General features: G+C 52.8%; 4 protein-coding genes across 4 annotated transcripts; 2 read left to right on the top strand and 2 right to left on the bottom strand.

The window, feature by feature from the left end:
* Positions 1–918: 918 nt before the first annotated feature.
* On the top strand, positions 919–3298 carry PG985_005606 (uncharacterized protein; the record flags this gene model as incomplete). Its single annotated transcript, XM_066825375.1, has 3 exons — positions 919–1059; positions 1148–2366; positions 2424–3298. 3 exons carry the CDS (start codon positions 919–921, stop codon positions 3296–3298), a joined length of 2235 nt encoding a protein of 744 aa, XP_066688535.1.
* Positions 3299–3886: 588 nt separating this feature from the next.
* Positions 3887–4165, bottom strand: PG985_005605 (pap2 superfamily protein; the record flags this gene model as incomplete). The annotated part of the gene is made up of 1 exon (XM_066825374.1): positions 3887–4165. One exon carries the CDS (start codon positions 4163–4165, stop codon positions 3887–3889), a length of 279 nt encoding a protein of 92 aa, XP_066688534.1.
* A 4646-nt stretch (positions 4166–8811) lies between these two features.
* Positions 8812–11184, bottom strand: PG985_005604 (uncharacterized protein; the record flags this gene model as incomplete). Its single annotated transcript, XM_066825373.1, has 5 exons — positions 8812–9349; positions 9421–9771; positions 9837–10159; positions 10223–10460; positions 10565–11184. The coding sequence occupies 5 exons, from the start codon at positions 11182–11184 to the stop codon at positions 8812–8814; spliced, it is 2070 nt and encodes a 689-aa protein (XP_066688533.1).
* Positions 11185–13864: 2680 nt separating this feature from the next.
* PG985_005603 (uncharacterized protein) lies at positions 13865–16349 on the top strand (the record flags this gene model as incomplete). The annotated part of the gene is made up of 6 exons (XM_066825372.1): positions 13865–13875; positions 14077–14475; positions 14553–14646; positions 14945–15267; positions 15321–15689; positions 15797–16349. The coding sequence occupies 6 exons, from the start codon at positions 13865–13867 to the stop codon at positions 16347–16349; spliced, it is 1749 nt and encodes a 582-aa protein (XP_066688532.1).
* Positions 16350–23991: the final 7642 nt, after the last annotated feature.

Genomic DNA, 23991 nt, shown 5'->3' with positions numbered 1-23991 from the left:
GGAACGTGCCAAGCTTGCGCATCACTGCCTTGTGCCATTGGTATCACTGGGCCTCACTCACCTTTTACCGAGAAGGGGTTTGGTAAGCATAACGAGCTGGCGAGGGGCCGCGGACCCGTACCCTGGGGAGATGGAGGCACCCACAAGAAGCACTGTAGCACTAGCTCCATGACCCCATTCAGCCAGCAATCAAGGAAACTTCGACTGGGGGATAAGTCGTGGGCTACGAACTGACGGATGCTCCCAATCCGCAGCATTGGCGGAAGCGTCCGCTAGTGGCCCTTCGGGCCTCACACTAGCATTACCCGTTGCTGCTCATCGTGTTCAGGCGGCGCTGCCCACTTTACGCGTGACTCTGCCTCCTTACCAGATGTTGAGCGGAATCGAACCCCATTCCAACTGCTTTTTGTGGCAATGCGCTGTTCTGACCAGAGTTCGCGCCTATGCTTTCTACTGATTAAGTCATCAATAAGAGAAAAGTGCTGTACAATACATCGCTGTGCCGACGGTGTCACTTATCTACAGCTCATTTTGCGAAACGCCACGATTTACCATCGCATTAGGTACTACATGTAAGTACGTCGTATACGCGGATAGATCACGCCCGTTTGCTGCTGAAAACTGCGGTTTTACAGTGTGCTTCGCTTCCCACAGCGGTCCTTTTGCCCTACCCAGATTCTAGGTTCCATCTCTCCACCTCCATGTAGTACACATTAGCACCCGTATCGGGGCACACTATAGTATTTTACCCCGCATCCATTGCCCGTCCCTATTGCTAACTGGATTTCTCTGCTGCTAATGGTGGCAATAGTCGGACCAGCCTCCGAGGCCCTCGATGGAAACTATTCTCTGCCTTTTTACCATGCCTCATTTTTCGACCGAGTACGCATGGCCTAGCTATCAATCGGACGCGCCGCCATGTCAGACGCTAGAGGAATGAGCACACAGCTTGCTCGGAAAGTTGTCCAGAATAAAGATGCTCCGGTGGCCAAAAAGAGCCGTCGGCCTGGCTTCGTAACTCCAAATGCTTGCGTCCAGTGTCGCCAGAAACGCGCCAAGGTAGGTACGCTTTCAGGCACCCTTCGCCGTCCCTTCCAACGTGTTTCTCCTCTGTGATTAAGATTATTGCTGAACAGCTGCACACTAGTGCGACGGGAATAATCCCTGCCGGCGGTGCCGCGACAATGGGTACGATCACTGCCACTACGAGGTCCAGGTACGCCAATCCAAGGACAGCCTCCGTAACGAAATCAACCTACTACGACGCCAGCTCTACCAGAACAAGTCCATCGTATCGGCTCTTTCGAAACCACAGTACAAGGAGGAAGTGCTCGCCAAGCTGAACGCCGGTCAGGGTGTCGATGTGGTATCGGAATGGCTGGAACATGCAGTGCCCTCAGAAGAAGGTGCTGCAACCGATGCTGTCAACACCGAGATCCCCCTCCCCGAACCACAAGCTCCGCAGCATTCAGGTGCAGTCCTTCCCTCTCTTTCAGAATGGTTCCTCGACACGACGGCAGGGCCAAGCGGCAATGCAAAGTCCCATCAGCAAGACGTGGCCTCACCCGGCGACAAGAAGCAGAGCCAGCCGACTGGGACCGACTTTCCTTCAGAGGTAATGATGTGGACTGCGAATATGGCATCTTACTTTCGAGTCAGCCCTCGGATACTCTCTCAGCAAATGGTTGGTAGGGCACCAGAGCAGAACTTTATGGATCACATGTCTACGCCTGTACAAATGTCCGATATGACTCCTAGGACGTGGACCAGCGTGACGCGAGACATAGTTCTAGTACAACACTTACTCGCACTATACTTTTGCTGGGAGTATCCGACATTTGCAACGATACACAAGGAGTACTTCCTTGCCGACTTCCTGAGCGGAAGGCAAAGATACTGCTCCGCGAGGCTGGTCAACGCTCTGCTTGCCCTTGGGTGCCTGTTTTCTTCCCAATTCAGTACTGACAGGAAATTGGAAATGCATGTTCTGAGCGACCAATTTTTCAAAGAGTCAATTAAGCTCGCCACCCAGGAAAGCACTCCATACACCCTGACCAATATACAAGCCTTGGGGATACTAGCTCTACGAGAAGTCAGGTGCGGGAGAAACGCGGAGAGCCGGTACTACGCTGGACAAAGCATGCGATTGGCTGTTGAGATGGGTTTGAACAAGGTCAGTAATAGCAGTGATGAGGGCCACCTAGCCGTTGCGACCACCACTTTTTGGGGGTCGTTTGCCTTGGATAATACATGGACGTTGGTAACGGGCCTAGTGCCAACAACGTCACGTGCGCCTCTACTTCCCCCCAGGCCGCCAATACATCCCGATATAGAGGCGTCACCATGGACACCGTATCCCCACGAAGGTAAACCGCGCGACATTTGCTGAGACTTACGATGCATGTACTAAGTTGCGTAAACAGATGGCCTTACGCTTGCAGATCCTCAGCAACATCCTTACAAACAGGTTTCAAATACACAATCTGTATTTAGGTGCTTATGCGAGATCAGCCAGATGGGCCATAATGCTGCATATCTTTTACAGACGCCTAACCACCCAGTCACGGGCTACATGATCCTGCACACCTACAACCAATACCTTGACCGGTATAGTAATATTCCAGAAGCACTCCGCCTAGGCACCAATTTTACGCCGTCAGTCTTTCTCGTCCACATCTACTATCACTGTGCAACCCTGCTTCTTTTCCGCCCATTCATCATATTGCGCATTGATGGCTCACCCGTCGTACCACGCGATGTCTGTACTGAGGCCGCGGACGCAATCCGAAACCTGATACGGTCGTATGCCCAGCTCTACGGCCTTAGGCGGGCGCCGTCGTTCTTGCCATATCTCACCCTGATTTCAGCCACTATGCGTCTTACGGCGGCTACCGTTGAAGATGAAAGTTGGCCTGGGCCGGCCCCGTCGACCACACTCACTGATGACGTCCAGCGTGTCATAGCGACGGTGCCGCTGAATCTCCAGGACCTGGCCAGCACGGTTGGAAACGTGACCTCTCATGGCGGAAAGTCGTGGTCCGAACTCGCCCCGGACGTCACCGACGCCCTCCGCCAGGGCATTAGCGACTTGACGGACATGGTGCAGTACAACCACTCCGCCAAGGAGGCGCTGGACACGCTCCAGTATCTCTACGTGCTATGGACCGCCGGCGGCGCCCCCTCGGAAGCGCAGCAGCAACAGGCTCAGAGCCTCTTTCCCTTCTCGTTCCACGTGCAGGGGCAGCTCCGGGTCGCCTCTGGGCTGTCACTGCAAGAGGCTGGTTTTACCATGTTTTGAGAGACGACAGTGCAACAATTAGGGCATCTGTGGTAACGAGATAATCTACTCGTTCTACATTCGGGGAAACATGCCTTCTCGTTTATGTCTCTTTATGTTTCCTGCTTCAAACCGTGGATTGAGACTTGCCTTTGTCAACCAAGTATGCGCAAATGGGGAGAATGCAAATCATCGCAGGGTTACAGGCAGATACAGCGGGTTCGACCCCTAAAACCAGCAGTCCCGCACCCCTAAACCCACACCCCAGACCCCGAGCTTTTAGTGGTCTAAGTCGCTCTCATAGCGAGTGAACAATTCGTGATCTGTACTCTACGATTAGACACACTGATACACCATGAGAGCGGGAAAAGGTCAAATTGTTGTCACAATATCCCGATATCTCCTAGGAAATGCATATCCTTAAGATTATGCAAACATCTAAATCCATTGGGCTTCGTCGTGATCTTCATCTATATGTCGTACCGATTCTCCTCTCGTTGGGGAATTTGGTTTTCAATCATTGCCTGAGCGTATCATATCCGACAGCGTGGGCACTTTGAAGTACGCCAAAGGCGTCTCAACGGGTCTTGCGAAAAGCACACAGGGCCGTTAAGCCATGTCATCGCCATGGCGGGCAAGGCTGTGGCCGTTGACGGGCTTGCGCGACATACCGGACGCGTGGGTGTCGTTGGTATAAGCGTCGTCGGTGGCGGCGATACCGTTGCCGCCAAGCTGCTTCTCACCGCCGACAGATCCGCTGCTGCCCCAGCCCGCCATGCGAGTAAACATGGCATGGGCGAGCTCGACGCCGCCGTTGTGGAAATAGGGGATGCCGCGGTTCAGGGGGATGTGGATGAAGCGGAAGTCCCAGATGGCGGAGTAGACCATGCGGTAGGAGAACACGAAGACGGTTCACTAGTTTAGGGCAGGGGTACTATCAGTGTGGGAAAATTATTGTCCATAGATACTTTGGAGAAGTTAGCAAATGCTTGTTGGACAGCCTTCGACCCGAGACATCTGGGCAGTCTTGTCTGGAGCTTTTCCTTGTCAAACATGTTGCAACCCGCGGCCTTTAGTGGAGGGGGTACGCACATTATCCAGCATCATATGTACGCAGTGGTACCGGTATGGAGGTCCGACCTTCGACTCGACGACGGTAGGGTCGATCCACCTGTTCACGAGCTCGATTCTGGAGGAACTGGCCAAGTCAGGAGACGTCGACCCGCACGCGGTTCACCCGGTACTTGCTGCGGAAGAGATGGAACGCTGCGGCGACACTGTTCACCAAGGCACGCTCCGACAGCACGCAGCTGCCGGCCGACCTCGTCGGGATGATGACGTGGACATGCAGAGGTACGTTGTCTACCGTGCGAGAGAGAGATGGTGCAATATAATCGAGGTCGGTGTCGTACTCGGCGTCCACGTCGCTATCCATATTGGCAACGGCTTTCGTATCGTTACGGGCGTCTAGCGGGGCCTTAAAACTGATCGCTTCGACTCGGCCGCTCGTCGTGTTACGCGGCCATGGCTCGGTCTCGCATGGCAGGCGACTGATTGAACTGTGGCTGTTAGCAACAGAGTCGGAGAGACTCAACGGGATAGTAGCCGGGGATAGGGACGGACCTCTTGAGGTCCGGTACCCGTTTCCCGCGCGGGACGTGTATCGCCGTGTCCTACCGCTTGTGCGTTGGGCTCCAGTACGCAAGCGCGCTGAAGACGTCGCAGTACCGCCCGAGCTCGTGTGGTTGGTTCTGCAGCGACAAGCAGCGCTTGCGAACCTCGTCTTTCTGCCTCTTGATGCAAGCCGGCGGCTTACGGGCTGGAATGGTGATGACATGATGAGCTCGAGTCTGGGGAACATCGCAGGGCAGCTGCGGATCCGGTTCTGAAACCCATTTTGGCGAGCGCGATCCAGCGAGGTTAGGGAGCTGGTTCTAATGGCGCAGGGTCGCAAAGCAGCTCCACGCCCTGGCCCGCTCGTCGCGCTAGTGGTCTGGATGCGTCTGTGCTCTGAGGTTGCCGCAAATGGCCGAAATCACCTCGGCCAGGCCTTAGAGGAGAACGCCATTCAGAGGTTGGCCATGGCACGCCATGGCCCCGTAACCTTTGTGATTCGCCCATAAGCATGCTCCTGCTTCGTGCATTTCAATCCAATTCCACCCGACGTACAGCATGTACAGAATTACAATCATGGGTCTTAGCACCTTGACGTACTTCAGAAATCTGCCACAGGTAACAGTTTTTGATGGTGTGGTATAGTCTAACTACGAATTGCACAGTCGGCGGCAAGCTACCATTAGACCCTCCCCTACTGCATATTGAATGGGACGCCTACTCACTCGTCCGGGTGCTTCCATTGACGCAGCCCAAGTCGTCCTTCGCTTTGTCCCACAAGCGAGGATGGATTCGAGGCCACTGACCATAGCTTACTCGTCTATTCTCTCAATCGGGATGCAAGCACAGAATCGTCCGTTGAGCATGGGGTACCACTCCATTTTCTTTGAGGGTCACTGTGAGGTCACCTTCGTTGTTCCGCCGCTCCACACATAGACGGTATTGGTACTGCGTTGCCGAGATGCGCTTCAAGCGGCAAGGCCACTCAAGTTGCTCACAAAGACTACCCTCCAATAGCCACAAGCCCAGCAGACTCAGTCAGCACATCACCCTGTAATGCTCAATAGATAAGAATAGGGTACGAAAAACAAAATTTGCAGGAAAGCATATGAACCATAAATCGCCTACCTTGAGTTGTGCCCCTCACAACTTTCGCGCAATTTAAACGTGCTGTATGATACTTCTCTATACTTCTTGTTTATCACCGTCACTAGGACATGGATGATACGGATAAGTCGCTGCTCATGACCATCCTGTTGCATCCTGGAGACTTCCGCTTTGGACTTTCTTCGAGTAACTGGCTAATCACAGCCGGAAATACCGGCCTAAAATATGAGTAATGCTACGTAGATTTAGTTTAACTCGGGATTTTCTGAAACCTATTTACACTCGTTTAGATGTACTTTTTTATATGACCCGTACGTAAGATCATATTGTCTGGAGTCAAGGCGATTTTAAACCCGAGTATAAGTGGCAGTACCATAACATCTTACGTCAGCCGACGCTGCTGCCGTCCAAATTCCTGTCGGTTCAAGACAAAATCGAAGCTAAACTCTCTCCCGTTCGCAGGCGCTTAACGATATTCAAGGCTTCTTCTTCGGAAGTGGAAATCAAGAGCTGTACCACCTTGGCGGCATCTTGACTAGCCTTGATCAATTGGTTAAGGCATGGGTCGGGCTTTGGTAGAGCCGTGTAGTACTGGCGATACCAGAGTCAGCGACAGGGTATGGCTTCTAGAAGCTATTCATATATACGTGGGTTTCTTTGAATCTACACTCATCGCAGGCGGTTGTGATCCCTCGGGCGTTGTTGTTGTGCGTTCCGTGGTCATTGCGGGGTCTGATAGAGAACGTAGAAGGAAGCTGAGTCCGCGTCCGTAGCTGAAGGCGTTCGTGCTTCTCTCGAGGTTCCCATCGTGAAGGCATATTGGATGAATCAATCAGTTAATTCCTCAGTAAGTAATGTTCGGCCGAATGTGAAAGGCGTCGTCGTATGTGCACAGCTCCGCATGCGTCGTCTCAGAAATAACAATTTAGTTTATGTCTGGGGTACGGTGGGGTTTGCGGAAGGATTGGCAGAAAATACGATATCGACCGCCGCTGCTCGCGGCAGTGTTGCTCATCCAATCGGCGTAACGGGAACCGATTCTAGTGCTGCTGTGTGGCTGCACACAAGCTGGCTAGCTTGCTACGGCTAACTCCTTTGGCTAGCAATTGTCCCGCGTAGAAGGTCTTATGGGAGGACCCTACTTTTGAAATAAATGGTTTCTTGGAGTCCAGTTTTCAGAGGCTCTCTCTGCTAACTGGCAAGTCTGGTAATGCATGTACTGGCTTCTGTTGGCATACCACCGAGCCATCTGAGGCAAAGACTAAACCGCCAATTGCCCCGATGCAAATGGTGGTATCTAGAGAGTGTGAAGAGAGCTGACTCTGCTCACAGCTTCTGGTACTGAAGCGTAGTGGCTTGCACTCGCTGTCGACTGCACCAGCAAGTGAATGACGCCGAGAATACGTGGTCAGTTTTCGATCCCCAGATCTCGATAATGACGAGCTGAGCGAGATTCGCACAGTGTTATCTACACAAAGTTGCCCCATCACGACAGCGACCCGACAACGCTAGCATAAGATCTGCCAGCCTCTCTAGTCATAATGCAGTAGCAGATAGGTTTCCCAACACTAAGAGTTCACTTGTTCAAACAGCGATGTAATAGTTCCCCCTGAAGTCACTGGGTGCTCGTCTTAGGTGCGTAGCCTTGCTTTTCCGCTGCTGCAAATTGGGCTCTCCCGATGGACGGGAGCTACTGTAAGTCTATATACAATGTGATAATTGATCGCAACGGGGTGCCTCTGTCAGGCTCCTACTTCTAGGTATATTAGAGTGTTTCATTGGCTCGGTACGAGCCACCGGCAAGTTCTCCTTCCGGTGTCAATACATGGTGCGTTTGTGCATCGCCCGATTGCTTTTCTGAGGGCTACCTGAGGTATTCAGCCCACGATACATTTACTTGGCCACGTTCTGAATAGGCTGACGAGCGGACCTACTGCTCGTATCTTCAGGTGATAGTGTTGTTATCTTACCACACCCCCTCCAATATTAGCCTATCTGAAATCACAAGGGCACTGTTTTGGGCGACCAACGCGGTGTGACAAAAAAATCACCGCCTACATGTACACGGAGGGGTAGTTCATTCTTGAGATGGACCGACGGTTAGGTGACGCTGACTAGTACCGTGCGTGGCCTGGTAGCGTGCAGTGGCTGCTGACAGAGGCTTAGTATTATCGGCGCCAAGGCCAGAGTAGGAATGAGTGATATCTCTAGCGGAAAGTGATCTTGAACACAGTACGCCTGTCGCCGTCAGTGCAACTGGCCGAGGTGCCCTTTTGGGTGAGTGAATGCTGCCTTCAGCAAGAGCTATTTTGCCCCGCCTGTTCTGCGAAGTACTTAAACCTGATTAGCTAACTAAACGGCCACCTGTATATCCGCGAAACAAGGGTAGATAAGACTGGCATTCATTCCTCGTAAGGACATGTAAGGGCGTCCACAATAACCGTAAACATCACCCACTGAGGCGCCCCATTAGAGTGGGACATTGGGAAGACCATTAGCGTCCTTCTTGTGTTCTGTGTTGAGATATTGTACGAACCTAACGTGAACCGCGAATGGTCCGTACTTGTGGTCCATTATGGGAAGTACCTCGACGGGTCTTCTGAGACATTCCTTACAGCCCAACAGCTAGCAGCCCCCGGGCCTGTCATGCTGCCGCGCATTCTGGGGAGACTCGTCATTGCGGGGTTATCATTCATATTATGCTGTACTACCCTGAGACTATGAGGGCGTTCTACAAGCTTGCACCCCACAGTTACTAGGCCACTTCAAGCTACACGGGCCTTCCCCTTCTCTTTAGTGCTCCCATCGCTCTCCTAGTTCCCCAATCGCAAATTATATGTCGCATCAACCAAATCATCTCTATCTCCGCCGTCATGGCCACTGATACCCATGCGGAAGACGATAGGATAGTGCTGGGGGAATACCTCGAGACGATCGTGGCCCAAGAGGCGGGCTTCGAGGTCGTCGAACATAGTGTCGAGGTCGGCAGGCAGCTGCGTACCGTCGGACCGAGCCTTAGAGAGAAGTTGGTGCAGGATCTTGTGCGTGAATGGGAACGACTCGCCGCAGCGCTTCATCTCCTCGGCCGCCAGCACCAGGTAGAAGCGCGCGTGGCCATCCACGTCCGACGCCTTAGCCAGCTCTTCGAGAAGCGACGACGTGAAAACGTGTACCGACCCCACCGTCGCCGAGCTGAACGGTGGGCCATCGTACCGGTACCGCTGCGTATACACGAGACGGCGCATCTGCGACATGGACGCTTGTGTTACCGTCTTGGCCTCGGCCTGTCGTGGGAAGTCGAAGCTGGCGAATGCGCGGAAGAGCTGCACCATGATGGCATGGAAGAATTGACTACCAACCCAAAAGTCAGTGACCGAACAAACAAACAGGGGACCGGTATCAGTAGGATCGTGCTTCCATACTGTAGATCAAGCGTCGACGGTAGACTTTCGGGGCTTTGGACGAGCTCGGGCGGTAGTCGATCAGACCAACTGAGCAGTTGTGCTTGGGTCGACTTGCACTTGCCATAACTGGCATCGACATCTTTGAGGTCGACATGGTTGCGCGGTAGTTTTGATGCCTCCCACAAAATAGCCCATAGTTCCGAGAAGGCTAGGAAAGTCAGGTCTCGGTGTATATGCTGCGTTGGGCGAGAGAACGGGAATGAATTCCATACGACCTCGCAGAAATCATAACTCTCCGAGTCATAGAGAGTAGGATGATATGGCGGGTTTGGCAATCGAAGATCCCTGCGGCGGAAGAATGAATGTACACTATTGCCGACTACACATTAGCATGATTTACTAAGCAGGTCCAGATTGACACAACGGGTTCATACGATTCCCAGTTGAACAGCCCCCATGCTACGATCGCCTCGCCCCGGATCATGCGCCGAGTAAAGTTGTCACAGAGAGGTGGTGCACGTGGCAGCGTTCGGAATAAACCTAGGTCAATCCCAATTCTGATCGACTCGTCCGAGAACTGCGTGCCAGTCTTTTCGTCGCCGTTGCCATAACACCACATGCTCAAGAGCGTCGCCGTGGTGGCTGACAAAAGGTGCGACCGCTGCTGTGAATCTGATTTCCATAATTGGCAGGCTTCCTCATAGAATCGGTGTCCCAGATCCTTGCATAATTCCTTGTCTATGGCGGAATAGTTTAGCTACCATATTGGTTAGCTTGTATTTGCATTCAATGATGGATGCGTAGGATAGGGCGAAGATACCGTAGCTGCAGCCAGGACCGCGTTCACGAATACGGGCGAGCAATATTCCGTCTTGGAATTGGATATTTGATCAATAAAAAACTCCTCATCAAACAACCTCATGGTGGCGTGATCCCATGACAGGTACAGTGAGATGAGGTTCTGAACGATGATGTCGTTGCTCGTCACAGTCGTCCAGTCAGCTGCTTTGACATGAAGTAGCCGTTCATCATCCAGTTCGCGCGCGCGATCCAAATGCCTAGGCTCGTAAGTCAGTCAACAAAGTCCTACTTGTGTCCACCCGGCTGGGACAAGCAGCCCGCGAAAAGATAGTAGAAACCGCGCACTGGAAGGGCGAATCACCTTGCATTCTCAATCTCTTCCTCCGTCACCCAGTTTACTGTTTTTGGATCCGCCTCGGGGATCATCCTCATCTGAAAGCCGAGCGACGACTTCAGCTCCTCCAGCGGTGGAAGGAAAGGATAGGCGTTCGGATGGTCGATGCCGAGCATGAACTCCTCCCTATTCTTGGGACAAGGTGGAAGGGGGATTTCATCGGCATCAGACCCAGCCATGTGTGTGGCGGTTACCAGATAGCCTTCTTTTATGTACTGCAAAGTCGACTGGACAGTGCCGCTGGATCGGAAATGCCGTAGGATAGCAAGGGCTTCCTCCTCAGGCCGACTGCGTAGCATCTCGAATAACTCGTGGAAGCTCTGGTGCTGCTCTGCTAAGCAATGATACTGCCGCCTGAGATTGGCAGCCGTGGTCGTATTTGGGTCATCGTCATACGTGCATTCGACATTGCGCGCCCGACACATGCCACATGACGGACGGTTGCCATCGCATCTCGTCTTGTGTGAGCGGCATCTCGCACAGGCAATTAAAGCCAGCTTGCGCTTCTTGGCGAGCTGAACGGGCTCACTGGGCGCTTTGCCTTCCTCAACTTTGGGCAAAAGTCGGCGGGGTGATTGCGAAGACATGGAAGTCAAGGTGTTGGTGATGGAGTTTAATTGTTGTACGTTAGTCAGTGGCAGGTAGGATATCTAGTCGCACGGCACTACCGTAACTTAAGAAACTGACCCAGACAAAAGACACTAGGACGGACCGGCTCGTCTTTGGCTTCGATGCTAAGGACGAGGCGCAAGAAGAGGGAATGTCAAGCAAGGGATTGTCTTGACAACAATCTTTCTTGCGGCAACCGTCTTGGAATTTAGACCAACAGATACGTTACACGGGGACCACGTAAACGTGCAATTACGTAGTATGGCGGTCATGGTTCTGTCATCGTTGGATGGAGGTAATCGTCACTCGAGGCTCCGGAATTGATACAGTAGACAGGTCATGGGTATGGGCGACAAGGCTGGCCAGCGTCATTGTGTGCACAGCACTGCTAGGATATGTGGGGAAGAGCCTCAAGGATCCGTACAGAAGGGGCCTACCGCAGGCGACGCTAGCCTTGAGCGAGCAAGCACGAGTCGACGCAGGTACCGAGCCCTGGCGAGGAACATGCCGATGGCAGCACCAGGATGGCCACTCAGCCATAATAGTTCTTCATGCGAGTCTTACGTCCTCTCTGCATCTACAATACGCGGAGCCTAGGCCGCGAACCAGCCAAGGTTGCTATGGCATCATTTGAGGTGTGAGGGGAACCAAGATTCGGACCAACCTATCTGTCATTTTTATAAGGAAACAGTGCTCCATTATCGGTCTTCGCCACATGTAACGAACGGCTATGGGGTGCCCAAAGAAACCTAGTAGACGTACTGGGGTTTATGTTGGCTAGACGAGAGAGTACTTAAACGTGCAGAGATTCGCCCTCTGATACAATGTGCAATATCCCGAACTGATCGTAGAACTGACTTGAAGATGCAATAGGTCGTTAAAGCAACGAGCCTTACCAATGTGTTAAATTGATGCTTAAATTGATCGCCGAAGTAGAGAGTGCCTATATGATATACATAGGAAACGTCTATCGTTCTATACCCAATCTCTCCTTCACCGATTGTTTTCCGGATCGTGGATCGTGTATTCTCTCTTGATCCTCGGTCCCTTGGATCGATGGATCTTTGTTCATAGTTCCTTGATCCCATGTTCCGTTGCGGGACACGGCCCTCCATCGTGGTCCCCCGACCGGGTGGTAGGTGTCCATCCTTCCTGCCTTCCAATTGGATGCCGTGATGCTTGCTGCAGCTGGTTGTTCTTCGTACCAGAGGCCTTGGTGTGTCTTTCGTGACTGTCGAGGTTGGTCGAGCTGGTAAGCGCCGCGCGGGCATCGTAGTGCCCTCCCGAGGCGGGTCCCAGTCGCATGATTAGGCTAGGTTGTAACATATGGCAAGTCGGCAACTGGATATACTTAGGGGTCAGCTCTAGCGTCTCCGATAGGACAGCACATGATAGCTATCCTTTGCGAGCGTATGTGTTAGAACCATCGCGTATCAATCTTACGTTGAAGTGTTGGAGTCGCCTCCCAATAGCGTTTCCGGTGTCTGTACCTATGGCAAGGTTGGCAATGGGGCTATGTAGAGCTGTAGAAAGTTTAGAGGGCTTAATCGCCCGTAAGAGTACAAAAACGTGCATAGTGCACAGCAAGAGCCTAGCCATATTTCAACTGCCGCTGATCGGGCGATTAACATTCCTTAAGTGTCAGCAAATCCACGGCCCGAAACTCTCCGTGAACCAGTCTGAGTGACTCTTGAACCCTACGCAGAAGAGCTAATGTCCCTGAGCTTTTAAACAAGAAATAGGCACCAGCTCAGTGTAAGTCCAGTCTGTGAACTTGATGTTACTATGCTTGATTACCAGGTGGACCTCCGTAAGCCAAGCGAGGCTGCCATACCTGCGCAATGATGTCCATACAGAAACAGAGTTGATTCTCGGACTTGTTCTTCGTCAGATTGCTCTCCGCCAAGCACAGCTCCCCTCAGAGCCTCAAATTATTGATTGGCATGCAAAATAGACCGGAAGCACTATTAGCGTGATACTAGATATGGTAGTCGCATGGCTTGGCTTTGCAGTGGGTAACGTATGAAGAAAGGCAAAGCATTCGAGCAAGTTCACAGCGATTAGGGTTCGGGCTTCCCTCTTCATCATTAGCTCTAGGAGAAATGGGAGTGTAGTACCACGAGCATAGCTGGGGGTGCATCGTAGCGACGGTTGCGTAGTTGAAGACCTTGAACGGCCTTGTAGAGAGGGTTTTGTGGTGGTTACCGAAGAAAGCATTTGCTGGCCACGGGCACGGCAGTGTCACTTCATCCCTGCGTTCCCGTGCTTTAACATCGCATTTTGGCAGTTGACTTGATTGTACATTCGCGATTGTGAGGACATGTGGAATCACTCTTCCATGTGCACCTTGGATGCGTATGCGGTAAAACATTGTTTCGCATTGAAATTGCCCCCAAATCCAGTTTGAGACCCAAATCACCTTTCATGTTACGCGAGAAGGCTTTTTGGAGGGAGCAACTGCAAGCGGGGTTGACTAAAATGAACCGTATTCGCCGACCGTTCGGATTACCATCCGAACCCCAACAACGCCCGTCCAAGAATTACTTCTTTGCTTTGGTTTTGGCTCGGTATTGACAATTTGCTTTCAGACTAAAACAGCTAGTTCCAAACCCACGACTGCTTGATTACCGCGATAGAATTGGCGACATTCTAGACAGCATGGGGCAACGGTACGTTCCGCTTCTGCCCGCCTTGGGAACCCGCGAGGAGGGAGAACAATCCTCTGCCTCCAGCGCCCAAGCAGAGGCAAGCAAGCGCAAACGTATTGGCACACAAATAGCCTGTAACTTCTGCCGCATCAAAAAGATCAAGGCTAGTCCCACGTGGAAATGATATGCTTCTTTTGGAACTGATGCTGACGCCTGACTCAGTGTGATGGTCGACGGCCGATTTGTGGCCCTTGCCGAAAACGAGCCGCCGAGTGTGTCTAGCGCCAGGGAGAGTCTAGGTCAAGAAGCAAGTGAAATATTGGACTTACTCAAGTGGCTACCAGAACAGCGAGCCTTCGATGCATTGAGAATCCTGCGAGCCAACGAGGGTGATTGCATCGCGGCATTGCCTCTGATCAAAGGCAATCTCGGAGAGCAGCCGATGTTCGGACCTATGCGGCCGAACGAAATACCAGTCCAATCGCCTCTGGATATCCACTTGATGACACGACACCCTATAGCATACCCTATGCTATCGCCGATCGCCACGGAAAACTTGAAGGAGAACAGCCTACTACAACCAGGAGAATCAGTTCACCCTAGATTGTCCTCTTGCCAACAGTAAGTGCTCTACGACTTCCAGCTCCTCGACATACTGTTCATTGGAGAGACTGTCTGAACGATCCTTGCGCTCCAAGCCCACTTGTGACTCTGGACGCGATATTCCTGGAGAGTCGGTTCGGAAATGACGCCGACTCAGCTGTGAACCGTTATCGTGCCTATGGGACTCAAGTGGATTCTCTGGTAGTATCTCGTAGATACTGTGATGAGCGGCTTTCCTCTTTGTGTATCTCATCTTGGACTACTGTCCATATTCATGACGAGCTCGCCGCGCGGATTATATTTTTTTGTACTTGGAGGTGGATCATCCGCTATTAGGAACGTTCGACCCGGACCTGTTCGTGGCAGACTTGATTAGCGTCGAGAGAAGACACTGCTCGTCTCTGCTGGTGAATGCACTATTGTACTGGGGTTGCGTATGGATCCGGATGCCCACCTCGATGGACAGCATTACTGACTACGAAGACAGCAAATGTATAGCGCCATCGACCAAAGAGTAACTAAGCTCGCACAGAGCTTCTGTGCTGAGGCAGAGAAGCTCTGGTCGGAGACGAAGCATGAGGATACATGTTTGAACATGGCAGGAGCTCAGCTTCTGAGTCTTGCCTATATGGGCCATGGCAAAGACCATCATTGTTTGGAATACTTATCAGAAGCCGTGAACATGGGAACGCGGCTGGGGCTCTTTGTTAATCTAAACGATAATGAAAAGAACCGCCAGCATAGGTCGCTGTCCATGCAAGACCTGAGCGCTGCCTCCTTTGCAGCATGGGGGGTGTTCAACTGGAGCATGTAAGTGAGGGCCATTTTCAAGTAGCAAGGTGAATGGCTAACCACGACAAAAGATTGGCTGCCACGTTCTATCGACAGCAAGGCCTTGTTTATCCCCAGTTTCCGCCATGGGTACCGAATCCTGGAGACACCGGGAGCGACTGGGCCGAATCCTCGACTGAGAGCTCATCCGCTAACGAGACTTCGGTGCGGAAACTGCAAAGTACTCCTTCGTACATGGGAACAACATTCCCCTACCTCTGCCAATTCTGGCAGATCGTCCATGGGTTCGCACTCAGGATCGACAATAAGAACAGCTCTTCTGAACTTCTCAGCCTTGAATTCGCTGAAATGAAGTATCGAGAGCTGCTCGCGTGGGTGCAAAACCTGCCTGCAGCGCAGATTCGAAGGGAGGGAAGCCCGCATCATGTGGTAATATTTCAGTATGTCATAGCCCTTCACTATCCATTCGCGAAGAGTTGGTAGGCTGTGAAAGGGAAGCTAAAGACTCTAGCATGTGGCTCCATGCTGCGATCCTTGATGTGTTCAGGCCCTTCTTTAGCGATCCGGCAATGAGACATGCCAGCTTGAAGACTTTCTCGGCACCACGGAGCTCACCAGACAGAGTGTATCACGCCTCGGTGGAACAGCTGAAGCACCTCATCATTGGTTATCAAGCCGCCTATGAATCGTCAGCTTGCACGATTTTGTGGCATACAGCCTTAACTTACATTGCCAACGCTGTGCTCGCCTCCCACGATGAGGACTGGAAGATGATTTTCCTCCTGTGCATCTATGGCTATGAAAGCCTGGCTCGTCCCTACCGCGTGTCTGAAGCTATCGGTACCAGTTTGTTGACCATGGCATTGCGTGATCATCGCATTAGTACTGATGAAGCTCGAAGCCTCCTCCAACAGTTGAAAAAGCGAAGGCCAGAACAGTTGCGAAATGTAGGACCGATCCGAGCCACATTCATGGGAGATCTGCAGCAGGCAATGTTTGACCCCGAGGGTGCCAAAGTGGAGAGCCTAGCGAACAACTTCGAGGATATGGCTCTATTTCGAGAATTTCTGAACGATGAGGAACCTAACGACATGTCCTGAAAGTTGTGTAGGGCGTAAGGACTAGAATCAATGGCGATGACGACTGTTCGCCTACTGGAGAGGCCGTACAGGCTGAGCTCGATTGTCAGTGAACGAATGGATGCATAGGATATGGGTTGAGAACCTAAAATCTGCGTGTCAAGGTGATGTCAGTGTTTTTGTTTGGAACGAAAGCTCCAGATTAGAAGACAAAGCGGCTTTGCTCGGCTACAAGCATAGGAGTAAATCTTTAGCGCAAAGTGCGACTTGTCGAGTCACGGCACCACGTCTACAACGAATACGTGTCCGACATGTGCGAGGCTTCAGATTAATTAGGGGGTACAGGTAGGTGGGTTTGAGGTCTCACTGCTATATATGTCTTGGAAATAAGTCGCAGATTCGCATCGCGTTTTAGCGTCAGTGGCAGACCGTACTACACAGGCTGTTGATAGGTACCGAGATTCAATGTTTACGTAGTACGCTATTGTGTGCACTCCAGCAAACACCAGCACTAAACCACGCTTCATTTCTATTTTTTGTTGACACTTAATTAATTCTCTTTTTTTCTTCTTCTTTTTGTTGGTGTAACACTTTATGGAAGAGAGCAGCTGTCATGGAATTTTATCTCTCTCTGGTTCGGATAAGAGGACGGTGGTAGAAATCGTGGCCACCCCTAGCTGTTCATTGGAACATACGCATCGGGGCCCGGGTGGTAAGAGAACAAGTGTCGGTCGTCATACTTAACGGAGGGTTCTCGAAGTAGGATGATGTCTATCTGGTCGTATATACATCACTCTTCTCTTTGCGATGAGCTAAACCTGAAAGTCTAGTCGAGGTTCTACAACGCGTAGTCAGTGGCTGGGCTTAATCACCAGGTGGAGCTTTACTAGCTAGCTCCAGCGCTATTCCATTGCCCGGCATCAATCTCATCATTCTTCACTCGCCTCCTGGACCTCACTATCCAGTTTCGTCTTGACGCAAGGCGTAGGTTTTTCTATGGCAGAAAATATCGATACCCGCCCCTATCATACCGCCCACTCTCCCCAGCAAAAACAATTACTTGATCGTCGGGTAAATCTAGAACTTCGCCGTGGCGGCATCGCGTGCTGCCCGACCATGCGCTGTCACGACGTCGTCCTTGTCACGCAGCCGGAGCCTGAAGAAACGGTAGCGGCTTCCACGCGATACCTATACGAACACAAACCTTGAAGAAGGTGTGTCTACAAACCCGAGTTCCGCGTCAGAATCCGGTAGTCATGACCGAAAACCAGATGAGACAGCTGTAACTCTATAGCCGCGGCCGATACGAAGGCGCACCTTGGCTGTAGGTGCACCATCAGAACCACAAACCACAAACCTACACCACCTTGGTCACTTGACCCTTATTATCTTTCATCATGTAGCTAAAGACTTGGGTGAGCGCCATGACCAGTCGTGCTTCGGATCCGACTTGCTCTTGCTCGACATCCGTCCCTGACGTAGTCCTGTTCATTTGTTCGACGACGTCCATGAACAGGGCTTCCTTCGCGATGGCCAGCTTCACCTGCTTGGCCGCAATTTTGTGAGCGGCCTTGTAGTCGTAGACAAACGCCACGCTTTCGTCCCGCCAGGCCACATTCGGAGCCCGGCTTCATCCGGGTTTGTCGATCGAGGCTTCCTTCTCAGCTCGGATGCTGCTCGTTTGTTCGGCCCGGTCCGCCGTCGTTCTGGCTCTTCGTTGTCCAGGTCCTCCTCATTCGGCAACGAGGTTCCCCCGCTCGCATGCGTGATTTCGCGGTGGTTGTTGCTGAATCGTAGCCGGCTGAACCCGTATTTCGCGCGTATTGCTTCTTGGCTACCCAATTGCTGGAGAATAGCAAGACAGGATCCTCGACTGCGATCTTTTGAAAAGAAGCGACCGCGTTCTCGTTGCCCGCCAGCTTGTGGAAAATTGTTCTTCCTATGCCTCGGGTGGTGCTCTGTTGGTAGAAGAGTCGCTCGCCTCCACAGGCGTCCCCGAGGACATCAAACTGTTGTTGGCGGAGTGAGTCGGCAAACCGGATCCAAGAACGAAGCCATTTCGGGTAAAATTTGCCATCGACTTTTGTGAATCACGTGGCAGATACAGACTTGTCGGCAAGCTTGAAGCTTTTGTAGAGGTAGGCGTGGCAATTCTGTAGGCATTCGTCTAGCGTAGTCGATTGGTTTTCGCGTCTGAGGTATTTCTCTCGTGCCTCTGCCGCCTCTCTCGCGCGCCTGAGCGCCTTGATTTCGCATCGGAGCCATGCAGTCTCCGGATCAGACACTAGGATAACATATTAAAGCTGTGGCGGCTGATTGACCAATCCTCGCTGTCAAGGATGGCCAATGTGACGCACAGATTTGCTTCGAACTCGACTATGGTGAGACTGGAGACGAAAGCTGGACTGGCTTGCAGGGTCGTGGAAGCTCAACCTCCCATGAGCTTGGGGAGCGCGGAAGAAAGGCGCTCCGGTTCCTCAAGAGGGGCATAGCCACATTTACCAGAATGCGTCTAAGGGCAGAACCTTTTGCAGCCTGACATCAATGGAGGGGATGCCAGTATGTGGGGTTGGACTGATAAAGTATCGCAAAGCGAAAGAAGAGGTGACGACGAGAGTGGTATTTGCCTTTCACCACGGTGAGCCGGTTTCCCCGCATATGCTTATGTGCTAATTAGATTACCGTAGCGCTGCAAGACAGAGCCATCAACACAGCTAGGGACCTGACCCACTTGGTGCTGGGCCGCAATAGTTGCACCTCTGTTTCTTTATCCAAAAGGAGTTTGCATCCACTTTCTTGTCTGTGGGCTGCTACTTACAAATATAGCTAGGAAAGAGCGCAAGACAAGTGCCGCACCGATGATGGCTTCCTATAAAAACCGGAAGAGTACAGTTTTAGTACTGACAGCGCTAAGAGAACAAGAGGTACCTAGCATTTTGAGCTCTCCAGGTCACAATGGCCGTTACTAGGGGATTGAGTCAAGGGAGCTGATTTCGACTCAGCGCATCCTAAGCTACTGTAGCGCTGAGGCCCAGTGGCCAATGTCAGCCAACCCCACAGCAGATTTGGCGGAGTCGAGACTGTCTCGACCTACAACATCTCCAAAGCAAAATGATCAACTCGTAGTGGACAGACAGGTTTGGGTACTGTGCTGTATCGCCCTGGTCACTTCTGGACAACTGCGCTTCGAAACACGGAGTCCGGAATAGCAGAGTAGCTTACGGTAACATCGTCAAGAAGGGATGGAAAAGGCGTGTGCTTTGCCTAGAGATACAGAAAAGTACGAACTAGAACAGCAACACAGCAGTCCACCTGCACACGGTAGACGCTGGCTGCCGTCCTCCCGAATATTCTGCTAAAGTAATCAGATTCCGCTCGACCACTTAGCCGGCTTCCAGCGTGATGGCCCTCCGCAGGGCTCACGGGTTGTTTCCGGTCCTGAGTTCGGTTGACCCTTACTATAATGCAAAATCGGAACCGCCGCGCAAGTGGCGCTGAGAGATGCCGGATGGATAGCTTGTGATGCAGCCCCTACCTGTTCTGGGGTGCGGGGCCAGAACTTGATGTTGCCACCGCTCCGCTCGTACAATTCCGGTGTCACTTCAGAGACTGAAACATCTCGCAGCTTGTTCTCTTTTCTATGTATCGCTCGAGAGCTCGAAGTTTCTCGGGGGCCGTTTCCGGTCCTAGCTTCCGTAGTTGCCTGCAACCTGTTGGCCATACTGTTGGAGTGCAGAGTTGGAAGAGTAGCAATGGCGCACTAGCGCGATTAGCGGGCCAGCTCTAGAACACACGTCATTAGTATGGAGCCGCTTCGCGAACCCGCGTCATTCGGGTCACCTGCCCAATCTTCCTTTGCGCGAGAACTTACCCTTGTCAAAACCGCGCTGAAGAGAAGCTGCAGAAGTCATTCTCGTCAACAATGGGTTCTGGAACCGGATCAGCAGCCGCCCTCGCGAGGTTTGCCTAAGTCGAGCTCATAACGTCATCAAGAATCTATACAGTCGCTAGCGAAACCTACGTCCTCTTTCCACTCTTTGATAGTTCTCGTTCTGGATCCACTTTGGCGGGGTAGCTGTTGACACCATGTACCCCGCCATGCTCCCAGGTACAGAGCCAATCTCTGCCTTTCCGTCTCTTTCCCATGTACGTCCACAAACCGATTACGATACTCTTGAAGCGATTTATCCTCGACGAGAGAAGCTGCTGACAGGTGGTATAAGCTCTATTCGGCGCTGCAATCGTTCTTGTAAGCGTCTACCATCAGATGTTTTGACAGAAACTGGTCAGCGTTACTATAATAACTCAACGCCGAAAACGACGTTGACCGGATTCTGTCAAACATCTGTTTGTAGACGCTTACAGGAACAATTGTAGTGCCACAATGAATGCATAGGACTGCCAACAGTTTCTAGCTCTAGCTCTCGTTGAGCATAAGTAACCCAAGAGTAAGTATAGCAATCGATTTATGGATGTACAAGTGAAGGAGTAGCAAAGGCAGAGATTGGCTCTGTACCTGGAGCATGGCGGGGTACATGGTGTCAACAGCTACCCCGCCAAAGTGGATCCAGAACGAGAACTATCAAAGAGTGGAAAGAGGACGTAGGTTTCGCTAGCGACTGTACCCCCAAGTGAGTACAGTATAGTTAGGGAGTATTGAGATTCGGGTTTATTTTATCTTTGTTCAATTATTGGTTATTCCATTACTGAAAGGGAGTTGGATGAAAAGGCGGCGGGCGTCCAACGCGACAATGGAGGACCGTGCAGAGATGGAGATCGTGGTAGACGCGCCAAACTCTATCGCGACGTCGGTCAAAAGAGCGAAGCGGGCGAAGCCCAACGCCAAAGCACGAGAGGCGCTACTGTCGAATGAAGGCGACAATGGAGCAGAGACAAGCTCGAGCAACAATGGAGTCATCGGACCGGAGATGCTGCAGCGCATCTACGAGCTCGTGGCCAGCTCCCAGAACGAGATCCACGATTCCCGCACCGAGATCCGAGACCTGAAAGAGATCATCAACAACCAGCAGGCAATCATCCAGCAGCTTACCGCCGAGCTTCATAATGTCACCCAGCAATTGGAAGAACTCAAGAACGGCGCGCCCCTCGCCGGCAGCGCCCAGACGAGCCCTCAGGCCTCTTACGCGCAAGTCGCACGCACGCCCCCGACGAGCCAGCCGAGCAACGTACGCACGCTTACCTCGATGAACACGACACCCTCCACGTTCACCGATACCTTGTACTGCACCATCGACACATCCCGAATGGAGGATGACAAACTGGCGGCTATGACCGCCGGAACTGTTCGAGCCGCTGTCGAGAAGGAGATGCGAGCGACGGGAGAACAGAAGGATTGGCGATGCCGCGCCGTGACCATGGACCCCAGGAAGCCCCAACGCATCAAGATCGTCTGCCGAGATGAGACCGAGCACCGACTAGTCAAGCAAGCCGCCGAGAAGACGAACGCGTCAGGAGCTCGTGTCCTGCGAGACGAACTATACCCGATCAAGGTGGACAGCGTCAGGCGCACAGCAGTCCTCAACGAAAACGACGAGATCCGAGACGGAGCGGCAGAGGCATTCGGGCAAGAGAACGAGACGACAGTCGCCAAGGTGGCATGGCTGAGCCGGAAAGACAACGGGAAGGCATACGGATCCATGGTTGTCTACCTGACGAAGGCGGCCGAGGCGCGGAAGTTCCTCGAGGAGGGCTTCTTCTACGCCGGAGGCGAGTCGGGCTACACGAGGATCTTCGAGCGACGGGAGCGGCCGGAGCAGTGCTACAACTGCCAGCAGGTGGGACACAAGGCATTCCAGTGCAAGAACGCCCAGACCTGCGGACGATGCGCGAAGCAGGGACACAGCCACCATGGCTGCGAAGCTACCGTTCTGAAATGCGTCCCGTGCGGAGGACCACACGAGTCGTTTAGCCGAAACTGTCCGAAGCTGTACCCATCGAACCATGGCTAAACCGTTCCGCATTATTCAAAACAACGTAAGGAAGCAAGGACCCGTCCACGACAGTCTTATCAATGATGAGGATGTACAGCACGCGACAGTGATCTCGATTCAAGAACCGCACGCGAGGATGGTTCAAGGGAAGCTTCTGACGACACCGATGGGACACCATAGGTGGGTCAAGATGGTTCCATCAGTTCGGAGAGACGGGAGGTGGCCGATCCGGAGCATGCTCTGGGTTAGCAAAGAGGTGGAAGCGGAACAGGTCTCTGTGGAGTCCCCAGACATCACCGCGGCAGTCGTGCGGCTGCCGGAACATGCGGTCTTGGTGGCGTCCGTATACGTCCCTGTGGAGGATCCCCCGGCGCTCCAAGAAGCGTGCAGAAAGCTGCGCACCGCTATCGAAGTAGTGAGAAGGAGGACGGGAACAGCAGTAGAGTTGGTTATCACGGGGGACTTCAACCGACATGACCAGCTCTGGGGCGGAGAGGAGGTGCGACTGGAAAAGCAAGGAGAGGCGGATCCGATTATTCATTTCATGGCCGAATTCGGCCTCAGCAGTCTGCTCCCGCGGGGCACGAAAACGTGGAGTGGCGGAGCCTACAGCACAACAATCGACCTCGTCCTAGCATCGGAAGCGATGAAAGATTCTCTAGTCAAGTGCAAGGTGCTCGACACGGAGCATGGGTCGGACCACAGGACCATCGAGACGGTCTTCGAAACGACCACACCAGTGCCTGCGGGTCAAGAACGACTTCTCTTTAAGAACGCCCCGTGGAAGGACATCAATGCCCGGATTGCAGCAGCATTGGCTACGACGCCCACGGGCGGCACGATTCAACAACAGACGGATCGGCTGATGGACGTCGTCTTGGAAGCAGTGCATGCACTGACCCCCAAAGCCAAGCCGTCACCGTATGCGAAGCGATGGTGGACGACGGACCTAACACAACTCCGGCGCATCTATACATACTGGAGGAACCGAGCCCGGGCCGAGAGGAGGGCAGGCGGCGCCAGGCATGATCTGGAGGCGTCGGCCAAGGGTGCCGCCAGACAGTACCACGAGGCCATCCGACAGCAAAAGAAGAAGCACTGGCACGACTTTCTCGCCGACAACGACAACATCTGGAAGGCGGCAAAGTATCTCAAAACGGGCGACGACATGGCGTTCGGGAAGGTCCCCCAGCTCGTTCGCGCGGACGGGACGAGCACTTCCAACCACGCGGAACAGGCGGAGGAGTTGCTTACCAAGTTCTTCCCCCCGCTTCCGGACGAGATTGCCGACGAAGGGGACCGCCCGCAGAGGGCGCCTGTCGAGATGCGCACCATCACGATGGAAGAGATCGAACGGCAGCTGTTCGCGGCCAAGCCCTGGAAAGCACCCGGAGAGGACGGCCTCCCGGTGGCTGTTTGGAAAGAAGTGTGGCCGGTGGTCAAGCAACGGGTTCTCACGCTGTTCCGTACGTCGCTCGAGGAGGGAGAGCTACCAGCCCAATGGCGCCATACAAAGATTATCCCGCTCCGAAAGCCCGGCAAAGAAGACTACACGATCGCGAAAGCCTGGAGGCCGATCTCGCTACTGTCCACACTCGGAAAGGTGATGGAGTCGGTTATTGCGGAAAGGATTTCATACCTGGTAGAGACATTTGGGTTGCTTCCAACCAATCATTTCGGGGCGCGGAAACGACGGTCGGCAGAGCAAGCAC

The sequence above is a fragment of the Apiospora marii genome, assembly GCF_038362585.1.
Source record: "Apiospora marii strain CBS 49790 chromosome Unknown utg000003l_segment0_segment0, whole genome shotgun sequence".
NCBI classification, from domain to species: domain Eukaryota; kingdom Fungi; phylum Ascomycota; class Sordariomycetes; order Amphisphaeriales; family Apiosporaceae; genus Apiospora; species Apiospora marii.
Note: the sequence above shows the minus strand (reverse complement) of the source record. Positions and strands in the feature narration are given on the sequence as shown.